General features: G+C 46.2%; 1 protein-coding gene across 3 annotated transcripts; it reads left to right on the plus strand.

Annotated features, from left to right (window-relative positions):
• Positions 1–161: 161 nt before the first annotated feature.
• On the plus strand, positions 162–21,841 carry gtf3c2 (general transcription factor IIIC, polypeptide 2, beta). 3 transcript variants are annotated; one of them, XM_045720874.2, is made up of 20 exons: positions 162–316; positions 1,075–1,523; positions 1,819–1,932; positions 2,075–2,429; positions 2,761–3,082; positions 3,246–3,340; positions 3,477–3,554; positions 3,683–3,781; positions 3,901–4,128; positions 4,291–4,402; positions 4,600–4,717; positions 12,783–12,814; positions 13,109–13,238; positions 13,422–13,566; positions 14,865–15,128; positions 15,301–15,388; positions 15,596–15,724; positions 16,138–16,329; positions 19,526–19,633; positions 20,978–21,841. In XM_045720874.2, exons 2-20 carry the CDS (start codon positions 1,091–1,093, stop codon positions 21,191–21,193), a joined length of 3,258 nt encoding a protein of 1,085 aa, XP_045576830.1. In that variant the 5' UTR covers positions 162–316; positions 1,075–1,090; the 3' UTR covers positions 21,194–21,841. The 3 variants fall into 3 exon arrangements, with proteins under 3 accessions (XP_045576830.1, XP_014060735.1, XP_045576831.1); XM_014205260.3 differs by having other exon boundaries at positions 14,967–15,128; XM_045720875.2 differs by having other exon boundaries at positions 13,115–13,238.
• The last annotated feature ends 186 nt before the right edge of the window (positions 21,842–22,027 follow it).

A 22,027-nucleotide genomic window follows, 5' to 3' on the forward strand; every position in this document is an offset into this window, starting at 1 on the left:
GTGTTCTACTAATGCCTGCATGTGTTGAATTAAAGAGGTGATGCACCAGCTGAACAAGCTCTGGTTGTATCCACTTCGGCACTTTGGGCCCCACCTGTGACAGGAAAGGTGTATCGCAGCCATGCAACAAGGCAATATTTAGTTTCGAGCAGAAGGGGGCAGCAGTCTACCGGCCAATATCGTCTATCTGGTCACAACAAATAAGGCGGTCTCCAGCTAGATCCACGCTCTACAGACTACCGATTGAGAATATTACTGATAAAGTACGTTATTGTTGCTGTTGGCGGCGATAAGGACTTTGAAGGAGGTTTAATCGGTAACTATAGTTTCCAATTTATGTGGCCGTCTATCTGTATTCCATCGTAACTGAACCATATTGGCACGAACATGGGGATTCGAACCGGGGGTTAGAGGATAGGCGCGAGTCAGGCCAGCTGGGAAACGAGGTCTATAAACCATGAGCCACGGGATAGTATAGACCCTTGGCAGAAATGTCCGATGTCTTTTGTGTTGTACGAGTCTGCGCGGTTAGCTAATTTTTACCACAAACCCTGTCCTAGTCGGTATTATGACAGACGTCTCAAGAAAATCTATGTACAGTAGCTAGCTACACAGCTAGCTATCTTGTAGCATATTGACATTAGCTAGCTAACTAGCTAACGCCTACATAAACTTGCTGTAGCGAGTGTGTAAGTAGCAGCTGTAGCTAGTTATGCCACAAAAGTCCAGTTCGCTAACGTTAGTTTTGTCATCACTAACAATTTGTCCGTTTTTTACGACTTTTAGTCGTTTATCGATTTGAATCAATCAGTCAATGCAAATCAGTCAGTGGCCCATACTCCCACATTTGGGTAGGCGAGTTGGCTACTACATGTGCCCTCGAGTCATCTGCCAAATTTGAGTGATGTGATTAACTAGCCAATAGCCAGTTTAGCTAACTAGCAAGACATTGTATCATGCAATATGCACTGCAGTCATTCTGTGAAATTTGCTAATAAACTACGGTATCCACTGTCCCATGTTTCAACTGGTGAAGTCTCTCTACCTCCCTCTCTCTCCCTCCCTCTCTCTCAGGTATGCTGTAGGACGTATGCCTGTGACAGAGAGTTGCACAGTTAGGCTGTTGAGGCTGCCTCTCACCAAGAAGAGTTGCTCAGTAAACTTGTCTAGGCTTTCTGTGATAAAGAAGAGGTGCTCAGTACGGCTGTCAAGGCTTCTTGTGACAGATAATAGGTGCTCCGTAAGGTTGTGTAGGCTACCTGTGACAAAGAGGTGCTCAGTAAAGTTATTTACTCTGCCTGTGACGCAAAAGCGTTGCTCTGTAAGGTTGTGTAGGTTGTTGATGGCAACCGTTGCCCAGAAGTTGGGCAAACAGGGTAGCGAATCCATGGGTTTACCTCATGGAGAGGAGACAGAGGAACAGACTGATCCACACGAAAAGCTTCAGGCAGAGGCGCAGACCAATCCACATGAAAAACCACAGGACACCAATGGGGAGGCTGTCGGTGCTACATCTGAACAAGGTAAGCAGCAGAGAGAGAGTGACACTGTTTAATAAAGTGAAGTGTCCCAGGACTCCCTAAAAACATGCCACTTCAATGCAGTAGTGACTTTTCCCTAACCCTTTAACTAACATTAATCCTAATTCTCTTAACCGGCAACGATAATTCACCTAACCTGCTGTGCAAGTTCTCCTAACCTACTACAAAAACAGTCATTTCCTGTCGTATTTGTATCGAAGTGGTGTGTTTTTAGGGAATTTTGCATTCCATACTGCATGTAGTGGACAGACCCCACCATGTTCCTATGTTTCCCCAGGCCAGGATCTGCCTCCAGAAGAGCTTCCTGTAACATCCTTCACCCCGGGAAATCGTCTGCAGAGAAAAAGAGTCCCTAATCCGAAATATCAGAGAGAACCAGACACGACCAACCGTGAGTGCCTGAAACTGGTTATTAATATTGTGTACTAGCAGTAGCCTAATATATGTGTAGATGATAGCGCAAACCAACTTGCCTCTTTTTTGTTGCTCTGATTTTATATTTTGGTGCATTTTTCTGCATTTTTTCTGCATAGTACAATGTCCTGACTCAACAAAAAAGCCAAGGAAAAAGATGGGCCTGAAAAAATCCATAGTCTCTAACACAGAAACTGACCAGCGGGAGCCTGACAAAAAGAGCCCAAAACCGAAACCCCCCAAAAAGACACCTACCAAAAAGACACCACAGAAAAAGCCAGTGGTCTCGAGCATAGACAGTGACAGGGGGCTTATCAAACAGACCCCTGCCAAGAAGACCTCTGCCAAGAAGATACAAAAGGAAACACCACAGGTCAACTCCATGCCCGCCCCTGCAGTCCCGGAACTGAGGGAGACCCCAGAGGAGCCTGAAACCACCCCTAGTGGCAGACCCAAGCGGAGGGCAGCAAAAGCGTATGTGACATCATCTAGTCCCCCATCATTTTGATTCTGTTACAGCAAGTAAGCAGTCTCTGATGGTAACGAGATGATCATATACAGTATGCCTATTAGTGGGGATTTCAGTGAATGAGCAGTAGTATTATTCTTGTTTGGCCTGTGTTTTATACAGCTACCTTTGACTACCTATGCTTTTTCAATATTTCATTCACTTTTGATTGTCACGATTATAAAAGAATCTGAAATGGCCACCAAATCAAACTTTCTCTTCACATCAAAAGCAATTTCAGTTTGGAAAATGTAATGCTCAATTGACCCATTGTTGTATGTTTCTGTTCCATCTCAGTGCATTGCAGTACCTCCATACCCTGGCCAAGGAGGTATACAACCAACCTGACAATGGTACTAAGAACGACTGGGAGTCTAGCCCAGTCCCCAGCCCCAGCCCCAGCTCAACCCAGCCCCAGAAACAGACCAGAGGCAAGGGTAAGAAGAGGAAGACCCCTGATTTTGACAGTGACAACGCTGCAGAGGATGTGGACTTTGTTCCAGAAAATCAAGACACCGAGGAGGAAAGTGAGGATGAAGATACTCAAGAAGACTTAGACTTGGAGAAGACGCACACACCACTGAAAGACCTTAGATCCAGACGCATTTCCAGAGGTCTTGTGAGTGGCTTTTTAAAACATTTTTTTTACAGTAGATTGTGATAAATAGACTAGCAGACAGAGAGGTTTTGCCCACTAGGCGACCACAGTCTAAGACCAATGACAAGCTAAATTAAGACTTTTGTGTTACCGTTGTCATGTTTTATTTTTTGTTGTCACTCAGTCAAGTCAAGTTCGATACCATGGTAATTCCCCCAATGGACTGTCCAACAACATGATGGGACCCATCTGGATGTGCACCAAAACCACCAAGACCTTGTAAGTTGCTCACCTGTCTTCTATGTAGCAATAAAAAAAAGTAGGTTTTATTGCTTACTGCCAGTAGGGGGTGCTCAATGCATTACATTATTCACACCTGGGTCTTTGGTCCTGGCTCTTTCTGTGTGTTTGACAGCCGTGATGAACACTGTAACGAATGGGTCTTTGCTGAGTGGATGCCTTCAGAGAAGGATTGGCATTGCTTGTCGGACAGGTAGAAATATCATTACACATTTGATTGTTACATTATACTTGATCTTCCGGGGAAAAATATGACATGTATCTCACATACCGAGTAACCCAGGAATACATCAAATGTTTGGTATGCGTTTCCCCTCCCAGTGAGGCTGAGAAGTATCTACCGCAGGAGATGATGTCAACAGCCTTCACCTTCTCCAGAGAGGGCATCAGGGAGGAGACTCCTCTGCACAGAATGAAGAGGTAGATCCTATGTAGCGCAATTTGTAATTGGGGTGCTTGTAACACCAAGGTCTTGATCAAGCCCTTGATAGATAGATATATATATATTTTTAAGTATCTTACTGTTGTTTATTGTCCAGGTTTGAGTGCCTGCCACCCCACCCTGAGCGCTGGGACATGCTATTCTATACGGGCGGCCCGGTGTGGGCCATGGACTGGTGCCCCTCCCCCGATGGCGCCCCTGCCAGCCAGTATGCTGCCATCTACTGCCACAGGAACCTGGATGACCAGCACAGGATGAACGAGTTGTACACCAAACCTGGACTCATCCAGATTTGGGACCTGGGACAACTCCAGTACAACACCAGGTAGGAACCATGGCATTGGCCAGTTAATGGGGATCAGTGTAATATCGGTCTTTCTCTATCTATCGCTACAATCTTCTTGATCTTTCTACCTTTCTCTGGGCTATTTCCCCCACCATCTCTCTGCTCCATCCCTTCACTCTCACCCTCCTCATCTCTCCCCAGTCCCCAGTCCTCTCCACGGCTGGCTTATGGTATTGCCCAGGATAAAGGCTTTGTGTGGAACCTGAAGTGGTGTCCAGGAGGAGCCTGGGAGCTGCCCACCACTAACAGGAAGGTAGGAACAGCAGCACACAGAGATACACAAAGAACTGACATGTTAAATCAACATCAGTAATGTATGTTACTGCATAATGGCTCCACATGACTGTAAAAGAGAACTTTATTGAACACACAAAAAAAAGAAAAATGTATGACTCTCTGATCCTCTCTCCCTGTTTCTCTCTTTCCTTCTGTCCTCCCTCTCTCTGGCAGGCTCCTCATATGCCCAGGCTGGGTCTCCTGGCTGCCTCCACGTCAGATGGTCACATCACTATCTACAGCCTGCCTCACCCCGACACACTAATGGCCCGCAGGAAACACACCGCTAAAGGTTAGCATGCTCGTTTAAAGTGGATCTGACAGCGTTTTAACTACTTTGCAGATATGAAACAAACAGACAATCATAATATAAGTTAAAAAAATATCAAATTCCCAGTTTATTCTATTTGGCATCGATCAAATGGGTGGACAGGCAGGCAAGTTCCCATTCAGTTGTCAAATCGTGGGTTGGGACAAGCAGACATTGGCAGGCAAGCTGCAGAAGGACGAGCAGGCTACTATTCCCCATCGTTTATCAGTGGAATTTGTACGACCAACTACAAGCTGAAAATGTTTGAGAGGGTTAATCTACTGTTCCCTTGTTAGATTTTAGCTCATCTCGCTCTGGCTAGCATTAGTTGTTGATCTTGTGCATAGGCAACTGAGGGAGAGAGGCTACCCTTTCATGGTTGTCTATGCCTGCGACGAACCATCAAACAGGCAAAGCGTCAATACAGGGCTAAGATTGAATCATACTACACCGGCTCCGATGCCCGTCTTATGTGGCAGGGCTTGCAAACTATTACAGACTACAAAGGGAAGCAAAGCCGTGAGCTGCCCAGTGACACGAGCCTACCAGACGAACTAAATCACTTCTATGCTCGCTTCGAGGCAAGCAACACTGAGGCATGCATGAGAGCATCAGCTTTTCCAGATGACTGTGGGATCACGCTCTCCGTAGCCGACGTGAGTAAGACAGGTCAACAGGTCAACATACACAAGGCTGCAGGGCCAGACGGATTACCAGGACGTGTGCTCCGGGCATGTGTTGACCAACTGGCAGGTGTCTTCACTGACATTTTCAGCATGTCCCTGATTGAGTCTGTAATACCAACATGTTTCAAGCAGACCACCACAGTCCCTGTGCCCAAGAACACAAAGGCAACCTGCCTAAATGACTACAGACCCGTAGCACTCACGTCTGTAGCCATGAAGTGCTTTGAAAGACTGGTAATGGCTCACATCAACACCATTATCCCAGAAACCCTAGACCCACTCCAATTTGCATACCGCCCAAACAGATCCACAGATGATGCAATCTCTATTGCACTCCACACTGCCCTTTCCCACCTGGACAAAAGGAACACTTATGTGAGAATGCTATTCATTGACTATAGCTCAGCGTACAACACCATAGTACCCTCAAAGCTCATCACTAAGCTAAGGATCCTGGGACTAAACACCTCCCTATGCAACTGGATCCTGGACTTCCTGACGGGCCGCCCCCAGGTGGTGAGCGTAGGTAGCCACGCTGATCCTCAACACTGGAGCCCCCCAAGGGTGCGTGCTATGTCCCCTCCTGTACTCCCTGTTCACCCACAACTGCATGGCCAGGCATGACTCCAACACCATCATTAAGTTTGCAGATGACACAACAGTGGTAGGCCTGATCAACAACGAGACAGCCTATAGGGAGGAGGTCAGAGACCTGGCCGGGTGGTGCCAGAATAGCAACCTATCCCTCAACGTAATCAAGACTAAGGAGATGCTTGTGGACTACAGGAAAAGGAGGACCGAGTACGCCCCCATTCTCATCGACGGGGCTGTAGTGAAGCAGGTTGAGAGCTTCAAGTTCCTTGGTGTCCACATCAACAACAAACTACAATGGTCCAAACACACCAAGACAGTCGTGAAGAGGGCACGACAAAGCCTATTCCCCCTCAGGAGACTGAAAAGATTTGGCACGGAGTGTGCAAAGCTGTCATCAAGGCAAAGGGTGGCTGCCTTCCCTGTGGCTCAGTTGGTAGAGCATGGTGTTTGCAACGCCAGGGTTGTGGGTTCGATTCCCACGGGGGGCCAGCACAAAAAAAAAATGCATGAAATGAAATGTAAGTCACTCTGGATAAGAGCGTCTGCTAAATGACTAAAATGTACTTTGAAGAATCTCAAATATAAAATATATTTTGATTTGTTTAACACTTTTTTTGGTTACTACATGATTCCATATGGGTTATTTCATAGTTTTGATGTCTTCACTATTATTCTACAATGTAGAAAATAGTAAGAAAAATAACGAAAAACCCTTGAATGAGTATGTGTGTCCAAACCTTTGACTGGTACGGTATATACTAGGCGGTGTCAGAGGAAGGGCCAAAAATGTGTCAACGACTCCAGTCACCCAAGTCATAGTCTGTTCTCTCTGCTACCACACGGCAAGCGGTACCGGAGCGCCAAGTCTAGGTCCAAAAGGTTCTTTAACAGCTTCTACCCCCAAGCCATAAGACTACTGAACAATTAATCAAATAGCCACCCGGACTATTTACATTGACCCCCCCCCCCTTCCCTTTGTTTTCACACTGCTGCTACTCACTGTTTATTATCTATCCATAGTCACTTTACCCCTACCCCATGTACAAATTACCTCGACTAACCTGTAACCCCACACATTGACTCGGTACCCCCTGTATATAGCCTCGTTATTTTTCTTTTAGTGTTACAATAAAAAGTATTTTTGACTTTTATTTTGTAAATATTTTCTTAACTCTATTTCATGAACTGCATTGTTGGTTAAGGGCTTGTAAGTAAGCATTTCACGGTAAGGTCTACACCTGTTGTATTCAGCACGTGACAAAAAAAATAGATTAGATTTTTTTTCTTTAACCTTTATTTAACTAGGAAAGTCATATATATATTGCCATAGAATTTTCACTAATGACTTACTCTGTCGTTCCCAAACATTCTATGAAAATGTGAAAATGATCATATCTAAGTGCTCGCTTGTCAAAAATATTTTAAAAAGGCATAGCATAGAAGATTTAATGTTGCTTAAATGCTGTCAGTTCCACATTAACACACGATACGACCAATGCAACTGACAATTAAGACATATATTAGTAATTTGTGATAGATTACTGTTATAATATATCTATGTCGGAATCGAACCTACTCTGGTGTTGTAGTTGTATGTGCTGTTCCAGAAGGGAGCAGTATTGTCATTCAACAGCCTGAAGTTGGTCCTGCAGAAAAGCTGGAAGTCTTTATAAAATCCGTTTTCATGCTGCTCATAGAGGTGGCAATTTTTTTTTTTGCCAAGTCACATAATACATATTCACATCATTTTTGTTTTTTTAATGTAAGGGCACATAAACATCATGTTATTATTAAATCATATGCCTTAGGATATTTACCATAAAAATCTATTGACATCTTCCGTAATAGGTGTGTGTGTGTGTGTGTATATGTTTTTGTGTCTGTGCGCATGTTTTAATTTTCCTCGTATGTCCCTACACATTTCTGTCCCCCTCTTCCTGCCTCTTTTAATCTCCCCTGAGATCACATGATCTTTGACCAAGTTAATAGTCCCTCTGCATTACAGTGCGTTTATCACAGTGACCTATATATGAATGGACAAAGCCATGGATCACGTGACACCATTCATTGTGAAGACTCAATAGCGCATTAAAGCCAAATTAAGTCTGGGCAGTTTGAACTCCAGGAAGTGACGTGCAGGCTAGCTCAGTGATGCCCCCTCATTGAGTAACTCGAGTTGAAGGCCGACTGGGGTACTGCAGGCTGCCATTTGAAATAAATGATCCTTATAACTTCTGTGTATGATTTTCAAATAATCGGTTCAAGGACATGCATCTGGTGTATTAGAAGCAATTATTGGTACCATGATTGTCTTCTAAAAATGTGTTTTATTTACACGAAGATTAACCACAAAAATTGCACTTTTCCCGTTTGCTTAAATCGGGGGGGCACCATATTCTTACTGTGTAAACAGTGGTAGATTTCGTTGTAGGAAGTCTCACTTGAAGTGCGTAGTCTAATAGCAGCCAGCTGTCCAGTTTAGCAGAAATATGTTGCGGTTCAGACAAAAGTTGTATTCTGACGTTCCTAGAAGTTATACATGTGCTTTTATTGGTAGGATTTTTTTTTTTTGGTATGGTTATTTTCCGTCGCCAACCACCAGAACGAAGCACAACTCGGGGAGTCCAACCGATACACAGACTCCCGATGTTGTGTCCTAAAGCTAGGGGATCCTGTTTTCTGAGAACAATACCTGCAGTCTGCCATGAACTTCCGTGGCTTCAATGAGAGAGGCAGTCTTTCTGGTTTATCATAAGGCGCATACTTTTAATGAGACATCGATATCCACTCCCATCATAATGGATTCACAGGGTTTTAAAGATGGAAGGACTGAACCCACAACATTCTAATTCTAATGACTTTTACACCTCAGTGACTGGAGCTGTAGATGTCTTAGTAGTGTGTAGCAACAGTGAGCGCTTGGCAGTTACAACAGATACAGATAGATTAGCTGTATAATATGGTTACTATGTATAACTAAGCAATAATATACCACAGCTAACGCAACGCGGAGTGCCTGGATACAGCCCTTAGCCGTGGTATATTGTCTATAAGGGGCGGCAGGTAGCCTAGTGGTTAGAGCATTGGGCCAGTAACCAAAAGGTTGCTGGATCGAATCCCTGAGCTGACAAGGTGAAAATCTGTCGTTCTGCCCCTGAACAAGGCAGGTAACCCACTGTTCTCTGGTAGGCTGTCATTGTAAATAAGAGTTTGTTCTTAACTAACTTGCCTAGTTAAATAAAAAAAAAATATATATATATACACCAAACTGATAAGGTGCCTTATTTCTATTCTAAACTGTTTAAAAATGTAATTAGACCAGTAACTTTTTGGTGTTGTTGTCCCTGGCCCTGGCCCTGGTATACAGTCTGATATACCATGGCTTTCAGCCAATCAGCATTCAGGGCTCGACCATCCGGTTTATAATTAAGCAATAAGCCCTGAGGTGCCTTATTGCTATTATAAACTAGTTACCAACGTAATTAGAGCAGTTAAAATACATGTTTTGTCATGCCCGTGGTATACAGTCTAATATACCACAGCTGTCACCCAATCAGCATTCAGGGCTCGAGCCACCCAGTTTATTATATACCATAGACTGTAAGGAGTGACTTGACGTAGCATCGGAGAGGTAAATGTCTGAGTGTTTTGCTGTATCTCTTACAGATGACACTGCTCTGTCCTGTTAAGATTAAGCTCACTACATTGGTCAATTGCACATAAGGTCCAACTGAAATTTGACTTCTGCTTTTAACCCAACCCCTCCAAAAGACACACATGTATTCAGATACAAGTTGTTTTGGAGAGGTGCGGGAGGCTGCCACACTGGGCGCTGTTGATTTTTGATACCAGCAACCCTCCGGTTGCCAGCTCACTTCCCAACAGATTTTTTTCCCACGTGACCCGGGATTCGAACTGGCAACCCTCCAGTTGTTGACTCGCCTCTCTAACCGCTTGGCTACCTGCCATACAGTCTACCCCCCTATAAGGCTCAACAGCCTTGGGGGCGATGTGATAAAGACTATGGTCATTAGGTCGATGATGTTTTTCTGGCCCATGCATCATTTACACTAGAAAATACCTGCTGCATCCCTCATAGTTGTGCCAACTTGAAGTTAACTTGAATGCACATTCTAATTCTGTTTTTCAAAGCAGAAGCAAATGAACCATTTCAGCAGGATACACTCATAACTGCACACATACCTACACACACACACACAGACAGACACAGGGTAGCCAGCCAGGCAGGGCAGGGCTCACTCCAGGAGATGAGAGCAGCACTGCAGAGAGGGTCTGATTCATGGACCTGTCTAGCGTCAGGACCTTGCGTTTTTAGCCTTGTTCTTTCTATAGCACCGGTCGTCATTTATCACTCTGCCTCAAAGATTTTATGCTTATAGAGTCACAGCTTGTAAGTGTCTGTCGGCCCTGTACAGGCAGTTCAGAAAGCTGGAGTCATTCACTATGGGGTCAGAATGCTCCCTTCAGTATATCAGGTTGGGGCCCAATTTTACGGCACTCCTTTTGAGCAGTTTGTGGATGCAGCGTTTAAAAAAAATAAATTACAAAAATTCCGTGCCAAAAACCACTGACTGTTCTTTTCCTCTTTTAGTGCCCTTTCTATCGGTTAATTGTTGTCATGCCTCATTGTACACAGTTCCAAAGCAGCCTCTCCCCATCCCCCAGGTTTCCGAGCTGGGGGATAAAAGGTTACAGTTTATGGTCAGTGCCCTGAGAAGTTACATTTAGGTTTTTGGACTGTTGAGAGGGAACGCTGGGCCCTGGCTAGCCGTCCTTCACGCCCTGCCAAGAGCTAGTCTGGGAGAGCCTAGCTGGGTCACTAAACTGAACTATGAAACCCTCAGAGTCACAGCAGGACGAGACAGCCACACCTGTGACGAGTGACATTTAGGGCCCCTTGTGCTGCCTTTATGGAGGGCCAGGTGTGAGGCTAGGAGAGGGAATGTAGTGAATTGTCTACATTTAGCCATGGAGCTAGAGAGATGGGGGGGGGGGGGCTTTTAACAGACTGATAGAAAACACACCACATCTGCTGGATGAAATGCAAATTAGTTCATCAAAAACCGATTCTGTAATGCCGTCGCTGTAATTTAGCATTAATGTGAGCCAGCCTGGTCTCTGTTCAGAAGTGACAGGGTTAAGGGATCAGATGCTTGTGCGTGTGCGTTCACTATCTGCGAGACTGTTTGGGGCAGATAATTACAAATAACTTTTGGTGTGCGTGAGAGTGCCTGTAAAAAAACCTATCTCCTCCTTGCTCAATGAAGATAATTTACTAGTTCGTTTCATTAGACAAGGATCTATAATTGAAATGACAAAGAAGATGCATCGCTACGCAGTTGTTAGTGTTAGAAGCCATGAATTTCAGCCTAGTACCCGACACCTTTCTCCCCCAAACCTGTCACTCACACAGGCCTCAATCAGCCTATGGGGAAGGGAGGCTGCTGTGTTTGGGTGGAGGGGGTCGAAGATGGGGTGGGGGGGGCAGTGAGGCGTGATGCTGTATCGACCCCATCGACCTGTAGGGGGTGGAAGAGGTGGGGAAGAGAGGGATGAGACCACAAGAGAGGTAGCTGGACCTGAAATCCTCCACAGACTTAACACTACTCTGTCAGACACCCAATCTTTGCCGTATTCTTCCTGTTAGATATAAAATGTCATGAACATTCCAGTATTGTACATATTCCAACGCCATGTTGTTATTACAGCCTTTTGTAATAAATAAATAAAGCTTCAGCCACAAATGTCTCGGTATCAGGCTAGTTTAAGTGGCTGAGCTAATAGACCCGCAGACGCAGGATCCTAACAGTAGCCTGACAGTAGCCAGATCTCTGGACACATCCAGGAAAGGAGACTGGTTATCTGGGTCTGGGCCAGCAGTGGCCAGATCTCTGGACACATCCAGGAAAGGAGACTGGTTATCTGGGTCTGGGCCAGCAGTGGCCAGATCTCTGGACACATCCAGGAAAGGAGACTGGTTCTCCGGGTCTGGGCCAGCAGTGGCCAGATCTCTGGACACATCCAGGAAAGGAGACTGGTTCTCCGGGTCTGGGCCAGCAGTGGCCAGATCTCTGGACACATCCAGGAAAGGAGACTGGTTCTCCGGGTCTGGGCCAGCAGTGGCCAGATCTCTGGACACATCCAGGAAAGGAGACTGGTTCTCTGGGTCTGGGCCAGCAGTGGCCAGATCTCTGGACACATCCAGGAAAGGAGACTGGTTCTCTGGGTCTGGGCCAGCAGTGGCCAGATCTCTGGACACATCCAGGAAAGGAGACTGGTTCTCTGGGTCTGGGCCAGCAGTGGCCAGTCAGATCTGGTGTAATGCCAGGAGAAGAAGGTTCAGACTCTTGAGTGTCTGCTTCTATTTGAAAAACAGTAATCAGACGGACAGACAGTGCCATGTCCAGTCAGTGATTGAATGGCCCTGGGCCCCGGGACACATCCATCTCGCAGAGCAGATAGACATGGCCTGGGATTCTGACGGCTAGACGATTTTTAACACTAGACTGTCTTTGGAGAGGTACTGTGATTGCTCAGCTCCCTGTCTCTGTCTCTCTCTGTCTCAGTGTTGTCTGACTGCACTGACCGCAGGGTGAATGAGATTGTTGATTTAAGTGTGTGTGTGTGTGTTTGCACTCCACAGCCCAGTTTGTTAAATTACAATCCGTAATAATTCTTTGTTCATGTATTGAGTTCCCATTAATAATCATAGAGTTAATAAATAATATTCATGTGTTTCCCAATAGGTGGAGCCAGCCCAACACTGATGATCTGCCAGGTAGGCTAATATCTGATCTCCTACAGATGTATGCGTTTTAATTTAGCCCAAGTGTCATCTTCAACTCTCAGCAATTATGAGAAAGAGAAAACACTGTCCACACACAAAATGTTTTATTTGAAATCTTATGAGATGCTTGTCCTGCTGGTGTGTACAAATCTCATTGTAATTTGTGTGTGTGTGTGTGTGTGTGTGTGTGTGTGTGTGTGTGTGTGTGTGTGTGTGTGTGTGTGTGTGTGTGTGTGTGTGTGTGTGTGTGTGTGTGTGTGTGTGTGTGTGTGTGTGTGTGTGTAGGTACAGGGTGTGATCACTCTGAAGCGGGGCTCCTTCAAGACCAACCACGATGAAAAGAATAACCAGGTTCTCTCCATGGACTGGCTGCCTGTCAAACCTCACAACATCCTGGCTGCTGGCTTCTATGACGGTATGACTACAACACATCATAGTCCAGGATGACAATGAGGTGTCACTGTGAAACGGGCGTCCTGTGGTGTCACTGTCACTTTTGCCCCAACTTCAATCCTTTAGTCAGTGTTCTTGAGCCTGCAGACTCGTATCCAGATCCTCGTCCATCTGTAGTACATGTCCTGTTGTCTTCCCCCTGCAGGTACGGTGGCCCTGTGGAACCTGTCCAGTAAGTCTATTCTGCAGCGGGTGCGCGCTCCAGACCGCTCCTTCACCCTCTACCCCTACCACTGCTTCATCGCCCACGACAACGCCACCCGGGCCCTCAGTTTCTGCCACGCATCCAGGTAAGCAGCCGATCAGAGCGGAGGATTCAAGGACCTGTCTCCAACCACAATGTTCTGAAAGCCTGCCCAGCATCACGACCAACTGCAACAAAGCTGTAGCAAAAAGCCCATGCAGTATGACTTCAATGCAGTATGACTTCAATCCATAGTGTGAGACTACATCAAGCTCAGAGACCAGAGCCGCCATTACCATTCTGAGCATGTAGAATGTAATAAGCAGTGAACTTTTGGCAGTGAGCTCTGCGCTGCGCCCATGCGGCTGTCTGAGTCTGCTGGAAGGGAAGCAGCGAAGTTGGTTTTCCTAGCTGGGTGGTGCAGGGAGGGAGAGAGAGCAGGAGTGGTGGATGAAACCAAGTGTAAAGCTCACGCCGCATCTCGCTACCGCTCCGGATTTCTAATAAACACACTCTCTCTCTCTCTCTCTCTCTGCTAAAACACACTCCCATTATTGGAGGATGGAGGGGGAGCGGAGAGGTACACCGATGGTGGATCTGTGGGCAGAGAGGAGGGGAAGGAAGATGTTACGCTCTGTGATGTTGCGACGCGTGTAAACATGTCGACGTGTGAGGGTGGAGGTAGGGAGGGGGGCACACAGCTGTCAACCCTGCCCCACTCCAGATGCTCTGTCGGGTACGTCCTTTTGGCCAGGGGCCCGACCATCCTGGTCATATAGTCTCATGAAGGCAGTGGCAGCACGCAAACTGAGCTCCATCCTGGAAGTTTCACGCCTATCTGGTCCCAAACAATCTCACTCAGTTTACTGGCTAGTGCGCGGTACCTCCCCCTCATAGCACCACCCTGTAGTAAGGTGTAGAAGAAGCGTCGCCTCCCGGGCCATGCATCTCCCGTGTAACAGAGCAGAGAAATCAAATTGGCTAGCTGGTAGAGTATGAAGGTGTTCCTCCTCTTATTTCACTCCTCAGTCGGCTGCATACTGAACAACCACCAGCGGCTTCTAAACCAGGTTTATTAGAACGCTGTAAAGATCTGCGGCGGTATCAGGAGTCACGGGTTAGAGTGCTACATTGATAGACCATAGCAGCGGGTTATCCTCCAGTCTATGGGCTGGCGTTATGGAGACACTCGGGGCCCCGCTGGGTTGTTTGGTAGGGGACAGACTACAGGCATCCATCTTATCTGGCTGGCTGGGTTTTAATGAGGGATAATGAAGAGCTGTACAGGAAACTGGGCTGGCTGACTGGAGCTGTCCCCTCCCACGTTTCTTCCTCCTCCATTTCCCTCTCTTTTGTGATGAGACTGTCTGCCATCTTCTCTCTGCCTTTTCTACTCTCCATCAGCTCCTCTGTCTTTCCTGTCCTCCCTCCTGCTGTTCTTTCCTCTCCTTATCCCCTCATCTCGTCTCCTCTCTCCTCCCTCTCCTCTGCCCTTCCTCCTCCTAGAGACCTCATGGTGACGGCGGGTGATGACAGGCTGGTGAAGATGTGGGACCTGAGGAGGACCTGGGAGCCCTGCCAGTCCTTCAAGCGCTTCCTCTCCACCGAGGCAGCCTGGCCCCTGCACTGGGCTGGGGTCTTCATCTCTCAGGAGAGCACCTACGCCACGTGAGTCCCTCTCTCCTCCTTCCAATTGAGTGGACATCTTACCTCTCCATTATCATTCCCCTCTGTGTGTCTTGTGTAATCGATACCTTGTGAAGGGTGTTCTATTGTATCGCGCTTTTTTCTTGGTCTGTTTTGTCAGGGGACCTGTTTAATTTTTCGTGTCCCCCTTCAGGTTTGGCCAACATGGACTCAATTACTTTGACTCAGGGTATCTGGGCTTCAAGCCACTCTTTCTGGTGCCACGGAAAGGGACCATGTGGGTAAGTGGGGAAACTGGGACAGAAACACGACCAATTCCACTGTAGTCCCTACCATATTCACTTCTGTAGACTGCTTATACCTCTCAAATCCTTCCATATCTGTTTTAGTGCAGAGGGACGAGGGGTTGAGTTGATATTGGGCTGCACACCATTTCTTGGTCCAACCCCCTTCCTCGTGTTGATTGGTCCATCTTGGTATTTCTGCAGAGCCTGTCGATCTCTGATTGGCTGAACACAGCTGTGACGGCGGACTCAGTGGGAGACGTGATCATGGTCCTAATACCCAACCTGTTCAACAACCCCTGCTACCTCAAACGATCCATCGATCGCAGATTCGTAAGTACCCTGTCCAGGCCGGCCTCGCACCACACACAGATATCTCCAAAATGTGCATTTCTAAAGTCGCCATTACAAACCGGGTGGTTCTAGCTCTGAATGCTGATTGGCTGAAAGCCGTGGTATATCAGACGGTATACCACAGGTATGACCGAACATATATTTTTACTGTTCTAATTACGTTGGTAACCAGTTTATAATATCAATAAGGCACCTCGGGGGGCTAAGGGCTGTATCCAGGCACTCCGCGTTGTGTCGTGCTTAAGAACAGCCCTTAGCCCCCCTAGGAGCCTTATTACTTAATTATACACACATTTCATGACACTGACTTACACATTAAAGACTGCAGTATGAATGTTAATCGAAATGGGTGCATCTTTTCTCTTCAATCACATTTTTTTCTATTCTTTCAGCCGGTGTTCAGAACCGAAATGGTCCAATTGAAAGAAGAAGTTGAGGAGAATGAGGGAGGAGTTGGAAGAGCAGAGGGAGGAGTTGGAGAGGAAGGAAGTGGTTCCACCAGTAACGGAACGTCCCATCATACACCTCAGACCTACAGAGAGACAGCCAAGAAGTACTACCTCCACTACCACGACATGGACATGGTGGGTTAGGGTTAATACAGAGAGGTTCTACCTCAACTACCACGACATGGACATGGTGGGTTAGGGTTAATACAGAGAGGTACTACCTCCACTACCACGACATGGACATGGTGGGTTAGGGTTAATACAGAGAGGTTCTACCTCAACTACCACGACATGGACATGGTGGGTTAGGGTTAATACAGAGAGGTTCTACCTCCACTACCACGACATGGACATGGTGGGTTAGGGTTAATACAGAGAGGTTCTACCTCCACTACCACGACATGGACATGGTGGGTTAGGGTTAATACAGAGAGGTTCTACCTCAACTACCACGACATGGACATGGTGGGTTAGGGTTAATACAGAGAGGTTCTACCTCCACTACCACGACATGGACATGGTGGGTTAGGGTTAATACAGAGAGGTTCTACCTCCACTACCACGACATGGACATGGTGGGTTAGGGTTAATACAGAGAGGTTCTACCTCCACTACCACGACATGGACATGGTGGGTTAGGGTTAATACAGAGAGGTTCTACCTCCACTACCACGACATGGACATGGTGGGTTAGGGTTAATACAGAGAGGTTCTACCTCAACTACCACGACATGGACATGGTGGGTTAGGGTTAATACAGAGAGGTTCTACCTCCACTACCACGACATGGACATGGTGGGTTAGGGTTAATACAGAGAGGTTCTACCTCAACTACCACGACATGGACATGGTGGGTTAGGGTTAATACAGAGAGGTTCTACCTCGACGAGACATGGACATGGTGGGTTAGGGTTAATACAGAGAGGTTCTACCTCCACTACCACGACATGGACATGGTGGGTTAGGGTTAATACAGAGAGGTTCTACCTCCACTACCACGACATGGACATGGTGGGTTAGGGTTAATACAGAGAGGTTCTACCTCAACTACCACGACATGGACATGGTGGGTTAGGGTTAATACAGAGAGGTTCTACCTCGACACGACATGGACATGGTGGGTTAGGGTTAATACAGAGAGGTTCTACCTCCACTACCACGACATGGACATGGTGGGTTAGGGTTAATACAGAGAGGGGAGAGGCTCTGTTCCTGATACATCTCAGCACAAGCACATTTGGCTGTTTGAGTGTGTGTTAAATTATGGGATACCGGGTATGCTCTCTCTAAGCACCAGACTGCCTAACCTCTGCATTGTAGGGGATTGTGTGTGTTTGTGTGTCAGGACCAGATTGCAGTCCATGAGCAGCTGATGACGAACACCTGCCGGGTGTGTTTATGCACGGAGGACATGTGGTCTGCTAGACCCAATAGATTTATTAGATGAGTTGTGTCTGACACACCTGAGGGAACTGAAGGGCCCAGGGCGCATCTGCAAAACGCCATCCCTGCTCACACGCTGGTACCGTCGGTTTCCACGACAACCCAGAAGTGCACCTAGCCGTGGCCCTTAGTGACGGCCGACTCCTGGGTTAGGACTTGATTAAGTGTCGCACCCTTCATTAATTTATACCGCACCCTCCTTCCCCCTCTCCCTCGCCACCGCTCCTCTCTCTAGGGCTGCTCCATCTGTTCCCCTGCCTTCCGCTCCACCGGCCCTGTCACTGCCCTGCGCACACACATCCCACACACCACCCCGAGTCGCCGTGGCCTAAGCACGTCCATTACCCACAACCCATCAGGCCACGGCCCACTTACCTCGACGTATGTCACCTGACCAGGGCCTTTTGTTATGGAGGGAGGATCGGGGGATGTCGTGGCCAGGGCAGGGGAGTTTATTCCTGCTGCTTGACATAACGCTCCACTTACTCAACCCCTGTCTCCCCAGCCTCAATCTGTCTCCCCGGCCTCAATCTGTCTCCCCGGCTGTCCAGTGTGGGAAACAATATGCTAGGGTTGACTCTTTGAGGGTTCAGAGAGCTGTGGCATTTTACCATGGGCCACTGCTACAGCATAGGTCAGTGGAGATGAGGAGCATTTGGTATTTTATTAGGATCCCCATTTTATATTATTTATTTATTTCACCTTTATTTAACCAGCTAAGCTAGTTGATAAAAAGTTCTAATTTACAACTGCGACCTGGCCAAGATAAAGCAAAGCAGTGTGACAGAAACAACAACACAGAGTTACATGGAATAAACAAGCTTACAGTCAACACAATAGAAAAAAAAAGAAAGTCTATATACAGTGTGTGCAAATGGCATGAGGAGGTATGGCAATAAATATGCCATAGTAGCAAAGTAATTACAATTTAGCAGATTAACACTGGAGTGATAGATGAGCAGATGATGAGCGGATAATGGTGTGTAAGTAGTGATACTGGTGTGCAAAAGAGCAGCAAAGTAAATAAAAACAATATGTGGATGAGGTAGGTAGATTGGGTGGGCTATGTACAGATGGACTATGTACAGCTGCAGCAATCGGTTAGCTGCTCAGATAGCTGATGTTTAAAGTTAGTGAGGGAAATGTAAGTCTCCAGCTGTTAGCTGTAAGCTAACATTAGCTGTTGCAAAAGCAGCATCTGCTCTTCCTGGGTTCCACACAAAGCATGAAACATAATACAGAATGACATAATACAGAACATCAATAGACGAGGGCAGAACTACATACATGTTTTTTAAAGGCACATGTAGCCTACATATCAACACAAACTATCTAGGTCAAATAGAGGAGAGATGTTGTGTGAGGTGTTGCTTTATCTGTTTTTTGAAACCAGGTTTGCTGTTTATTTGAGCAATATGAGATGGAAGGGAGGTCCATGCAATAATGGCTCTATATAATACTGTACGGTTTCTTGAATTTGATCTGGATTTGGGGACTGTGAAAAGACCCCTGGTGGCATGTCTGGTGGGGTAAGTGTGTGTGTCAGTGCTGTGTGTAAATTGACTATGCAAACAATTTGGGATTTTCAACACATTAATGTTTCTTATAAAAAGAAGAAGTGATGCAGTCAGTCTCTCCTCAACTCTTAGCCAATACAGACTGGCATGCATAGTATTTATACCAGCCCTCTGATTACAATGAAGAGCAAAACTCTTTTCTATCTCTGCATTAACGCAGAGATAGAAGAAATTGTCCAAAAAAATGAATTTAGAAATTCATCTTAATTTGTGATACAGTGAGTATTGTTTGAGTATTGCTCTGTATTTGGGTGTGTCCGTTTTGTGGTGTTTTAACTTGTAATCAGACTATTGTACTCTTTCTCTTCCAGAGAACGTTTAAGAATGTCCAGAGCCGAGCTCCGTGGAAGCACATGCAGGTTGCAGAGGCCAAAGGGGGACTGTGTCTGGACCTAATGCCTTTGGCTTCGCTAACTAAGGTATGTCTAAGAGTAAAAAACCTGATTCTCTGACTGCATTCCACCTTGAACAGCTCTTCCGTAGTAATGTTTTTACTTGCTGGAGCAGCCAAGCTGAAAGCTGTGTGAATGTGATCTCTTCTGACTGAAGTTCTCATCAGACACCCATCCCCCAGTCTGCATTAGGCCCATCTGGGATAGAGCGAGGGGGAGAGACTCTGATGGCCAGGCAGCGATAAAGACAGAAAGTAATGAGCTGTAAAATGAGGAATGTGTCTCCCCGGGTTTCATTGGAGGGATGCGAGGAGAAGAGTGCCATCGGGATGATCTGTAGTTTCACTGTAGAGTGATGGAAACAGGTGTGATTCTCCCAGGTGACACGGAGGACAACTGGAGGCCACTATTCATCATGGCAAAGTCACTTCTTAAACCATCCTGTTGTACCACTGAGCCTTTAGTCTTATTTGAAATGCGTTTTCTTGTGCCTTTCTCGTATGTTCAGTAAAGTAAAAGTTTTAGGCAACTATTTGAACTTAGAACTATTGCAGAGCTCATTGGTTATTCACAGAAATCGCGTTTAGAGGGCCACAGCGACTCATTGACAAACATTTCCAATTGAGGCACTATGCTATAACAGTGATAGCAGCCCATGGATTGGTCATGGAGCCAGGCAGTTACTCTAGATTAGTGCTAATAGAAATATCAGTAGTGGTGTTATCTAGTAATGATGCTGGCCAGGCAGGATTAAGCTGTGGATTGAGCAGATCTCCTGATTGGGAATTGATCAGCTGGGTAAAGAGTTGCATTGGAGCTCAACGCTGATGTCAGAGTACATTAGCTCTGTCTTAACATTAGCCCTGTCTTAACATTAGCCCTCTCTTAACAGGGCTCCTGAACGGCGCAGCGGTCTAAGGCACTGCATCTCGGTGCAAGAGGTGTCATTACAGACCCTGGTTTGATCCCGGGCGTTGTCCGGGTTAGGGGAGGGTTTGGGGGGGGTTTGGCTGGGGTAGGCCGTCATTGTAAAATAAGAATTTGTTCTTAATTGATTTTCCTAGTTAAGTGAAGGTTAAGTAAGTAATGGCAGCCATGGCTTCAGAGAGCAGAGCTGTGGATTTGGTCACATTAGAGCTGTGGATTTGGTCACATTAAAGTAACTGTCCTTCAGAGAGCAGAGCTGTGGATTTGGTCACATTAAAGTAACTGTCCTTCAGAGAGCAGAGCTGTGGATTTGCAGGAATCAAACCTACAAGTCTGGTGTCTCAAACACCATGCTTCAAACAACTGAGTCATCTCTAAATAATCCTAAACCATCATCTGTGTGCTCTGACTGTTCCCACCCTGTTCTCCTTCTCTTCTCTGTAGGTCCGTTTCAACCCCAACCTGTGTGCCCAGAGCTGGGTGTTGTCTGGGGGCCAGGCGGGCCTGGTAAGAGCCCACTGCCTCAGGGCCATGAACAGCTCTCACATTAACAAGATGGTGCAGGAGAGCCAGGCCCAGTTCAGCACCGTGTTCCCCCAGGACACGACAGACAGCCAGGGGGACGCCAGTGCCGTCCGACACACAACAGAAAAGCTGTAGGTGTAGGTTCCTGGAGGTCTGCTCCGTGTAGCACCCCCTCAGTGTACTGCAGTGTACACTACTCCCAACTTCCTAAAGACTGAAATTAGGGCTTCATTCGAACTTTGGATCCACACATAGAACTTCCATGTCAAAATGAGATTTTCATGGAAGTTTGAGTTACAGGAGTGGATATCATGGTAGGATCCAGCTCCCAAGGAATGTGATTGGCTGCTTTGTTTGGACAGTAAGCCCACTGTGTTTTTATCTTCTGCAAGACCACAATGTTTTTATATTTAACTTATTTCAAGACGAAAAAAGACATGCTATTTTGCTAGAACTTGTAAATGTTTTACTATTATTTTTATATAAGCATTTTTTGTTGTTGATGTGAATACATTGTGAACTGAGGACTGACTTGAAGGGTTCTTATAGAACCCAAACTTGGCGTCATTGCAAAGCTATAGCACTTTAGGGTTTTTCTGTTCATTCATTCTGATTATATTCTGGCTTTCTTGCCGCTGTTCCTTTTCTATCACACACTTTCAGGTCCATGACTTCTGTATATCAGGTATAAACCATGTTTTAGATGTATTTGTCTCAGAGCCAATGAGTCTCTAAGTCTTTGTCTGTCAATGTCTGTTTATTAAAATTATATTTTCAGTCTTTTCTAAATCTCATATTCCCATCTCAGCGGATAGAATGGAGACTCAATGTTCTTTAGTTTATCATACTACTGTTCTGAAAATGGTCATGAATTTGACCACTTTAAAATGGACATGCATCAATGATTTCAAAGTCTTTAATTGCCATTTCCTGAAAGTCACTTCCCACACGCCAACAAATTCTTTCAGC

This window comes from Salmo salar, chromosome 06 (assembly GCF_965601325.2).
Source record: "Salmo salar chromosome 06, fSalSal1, whole genome shotgun sequence".
Lineage (NCBI taxonomy): Eukaryota > Metazoa > Chordata > Actinopteri > Salmoniformes > Salmonidae > Salmo > Salmo salar.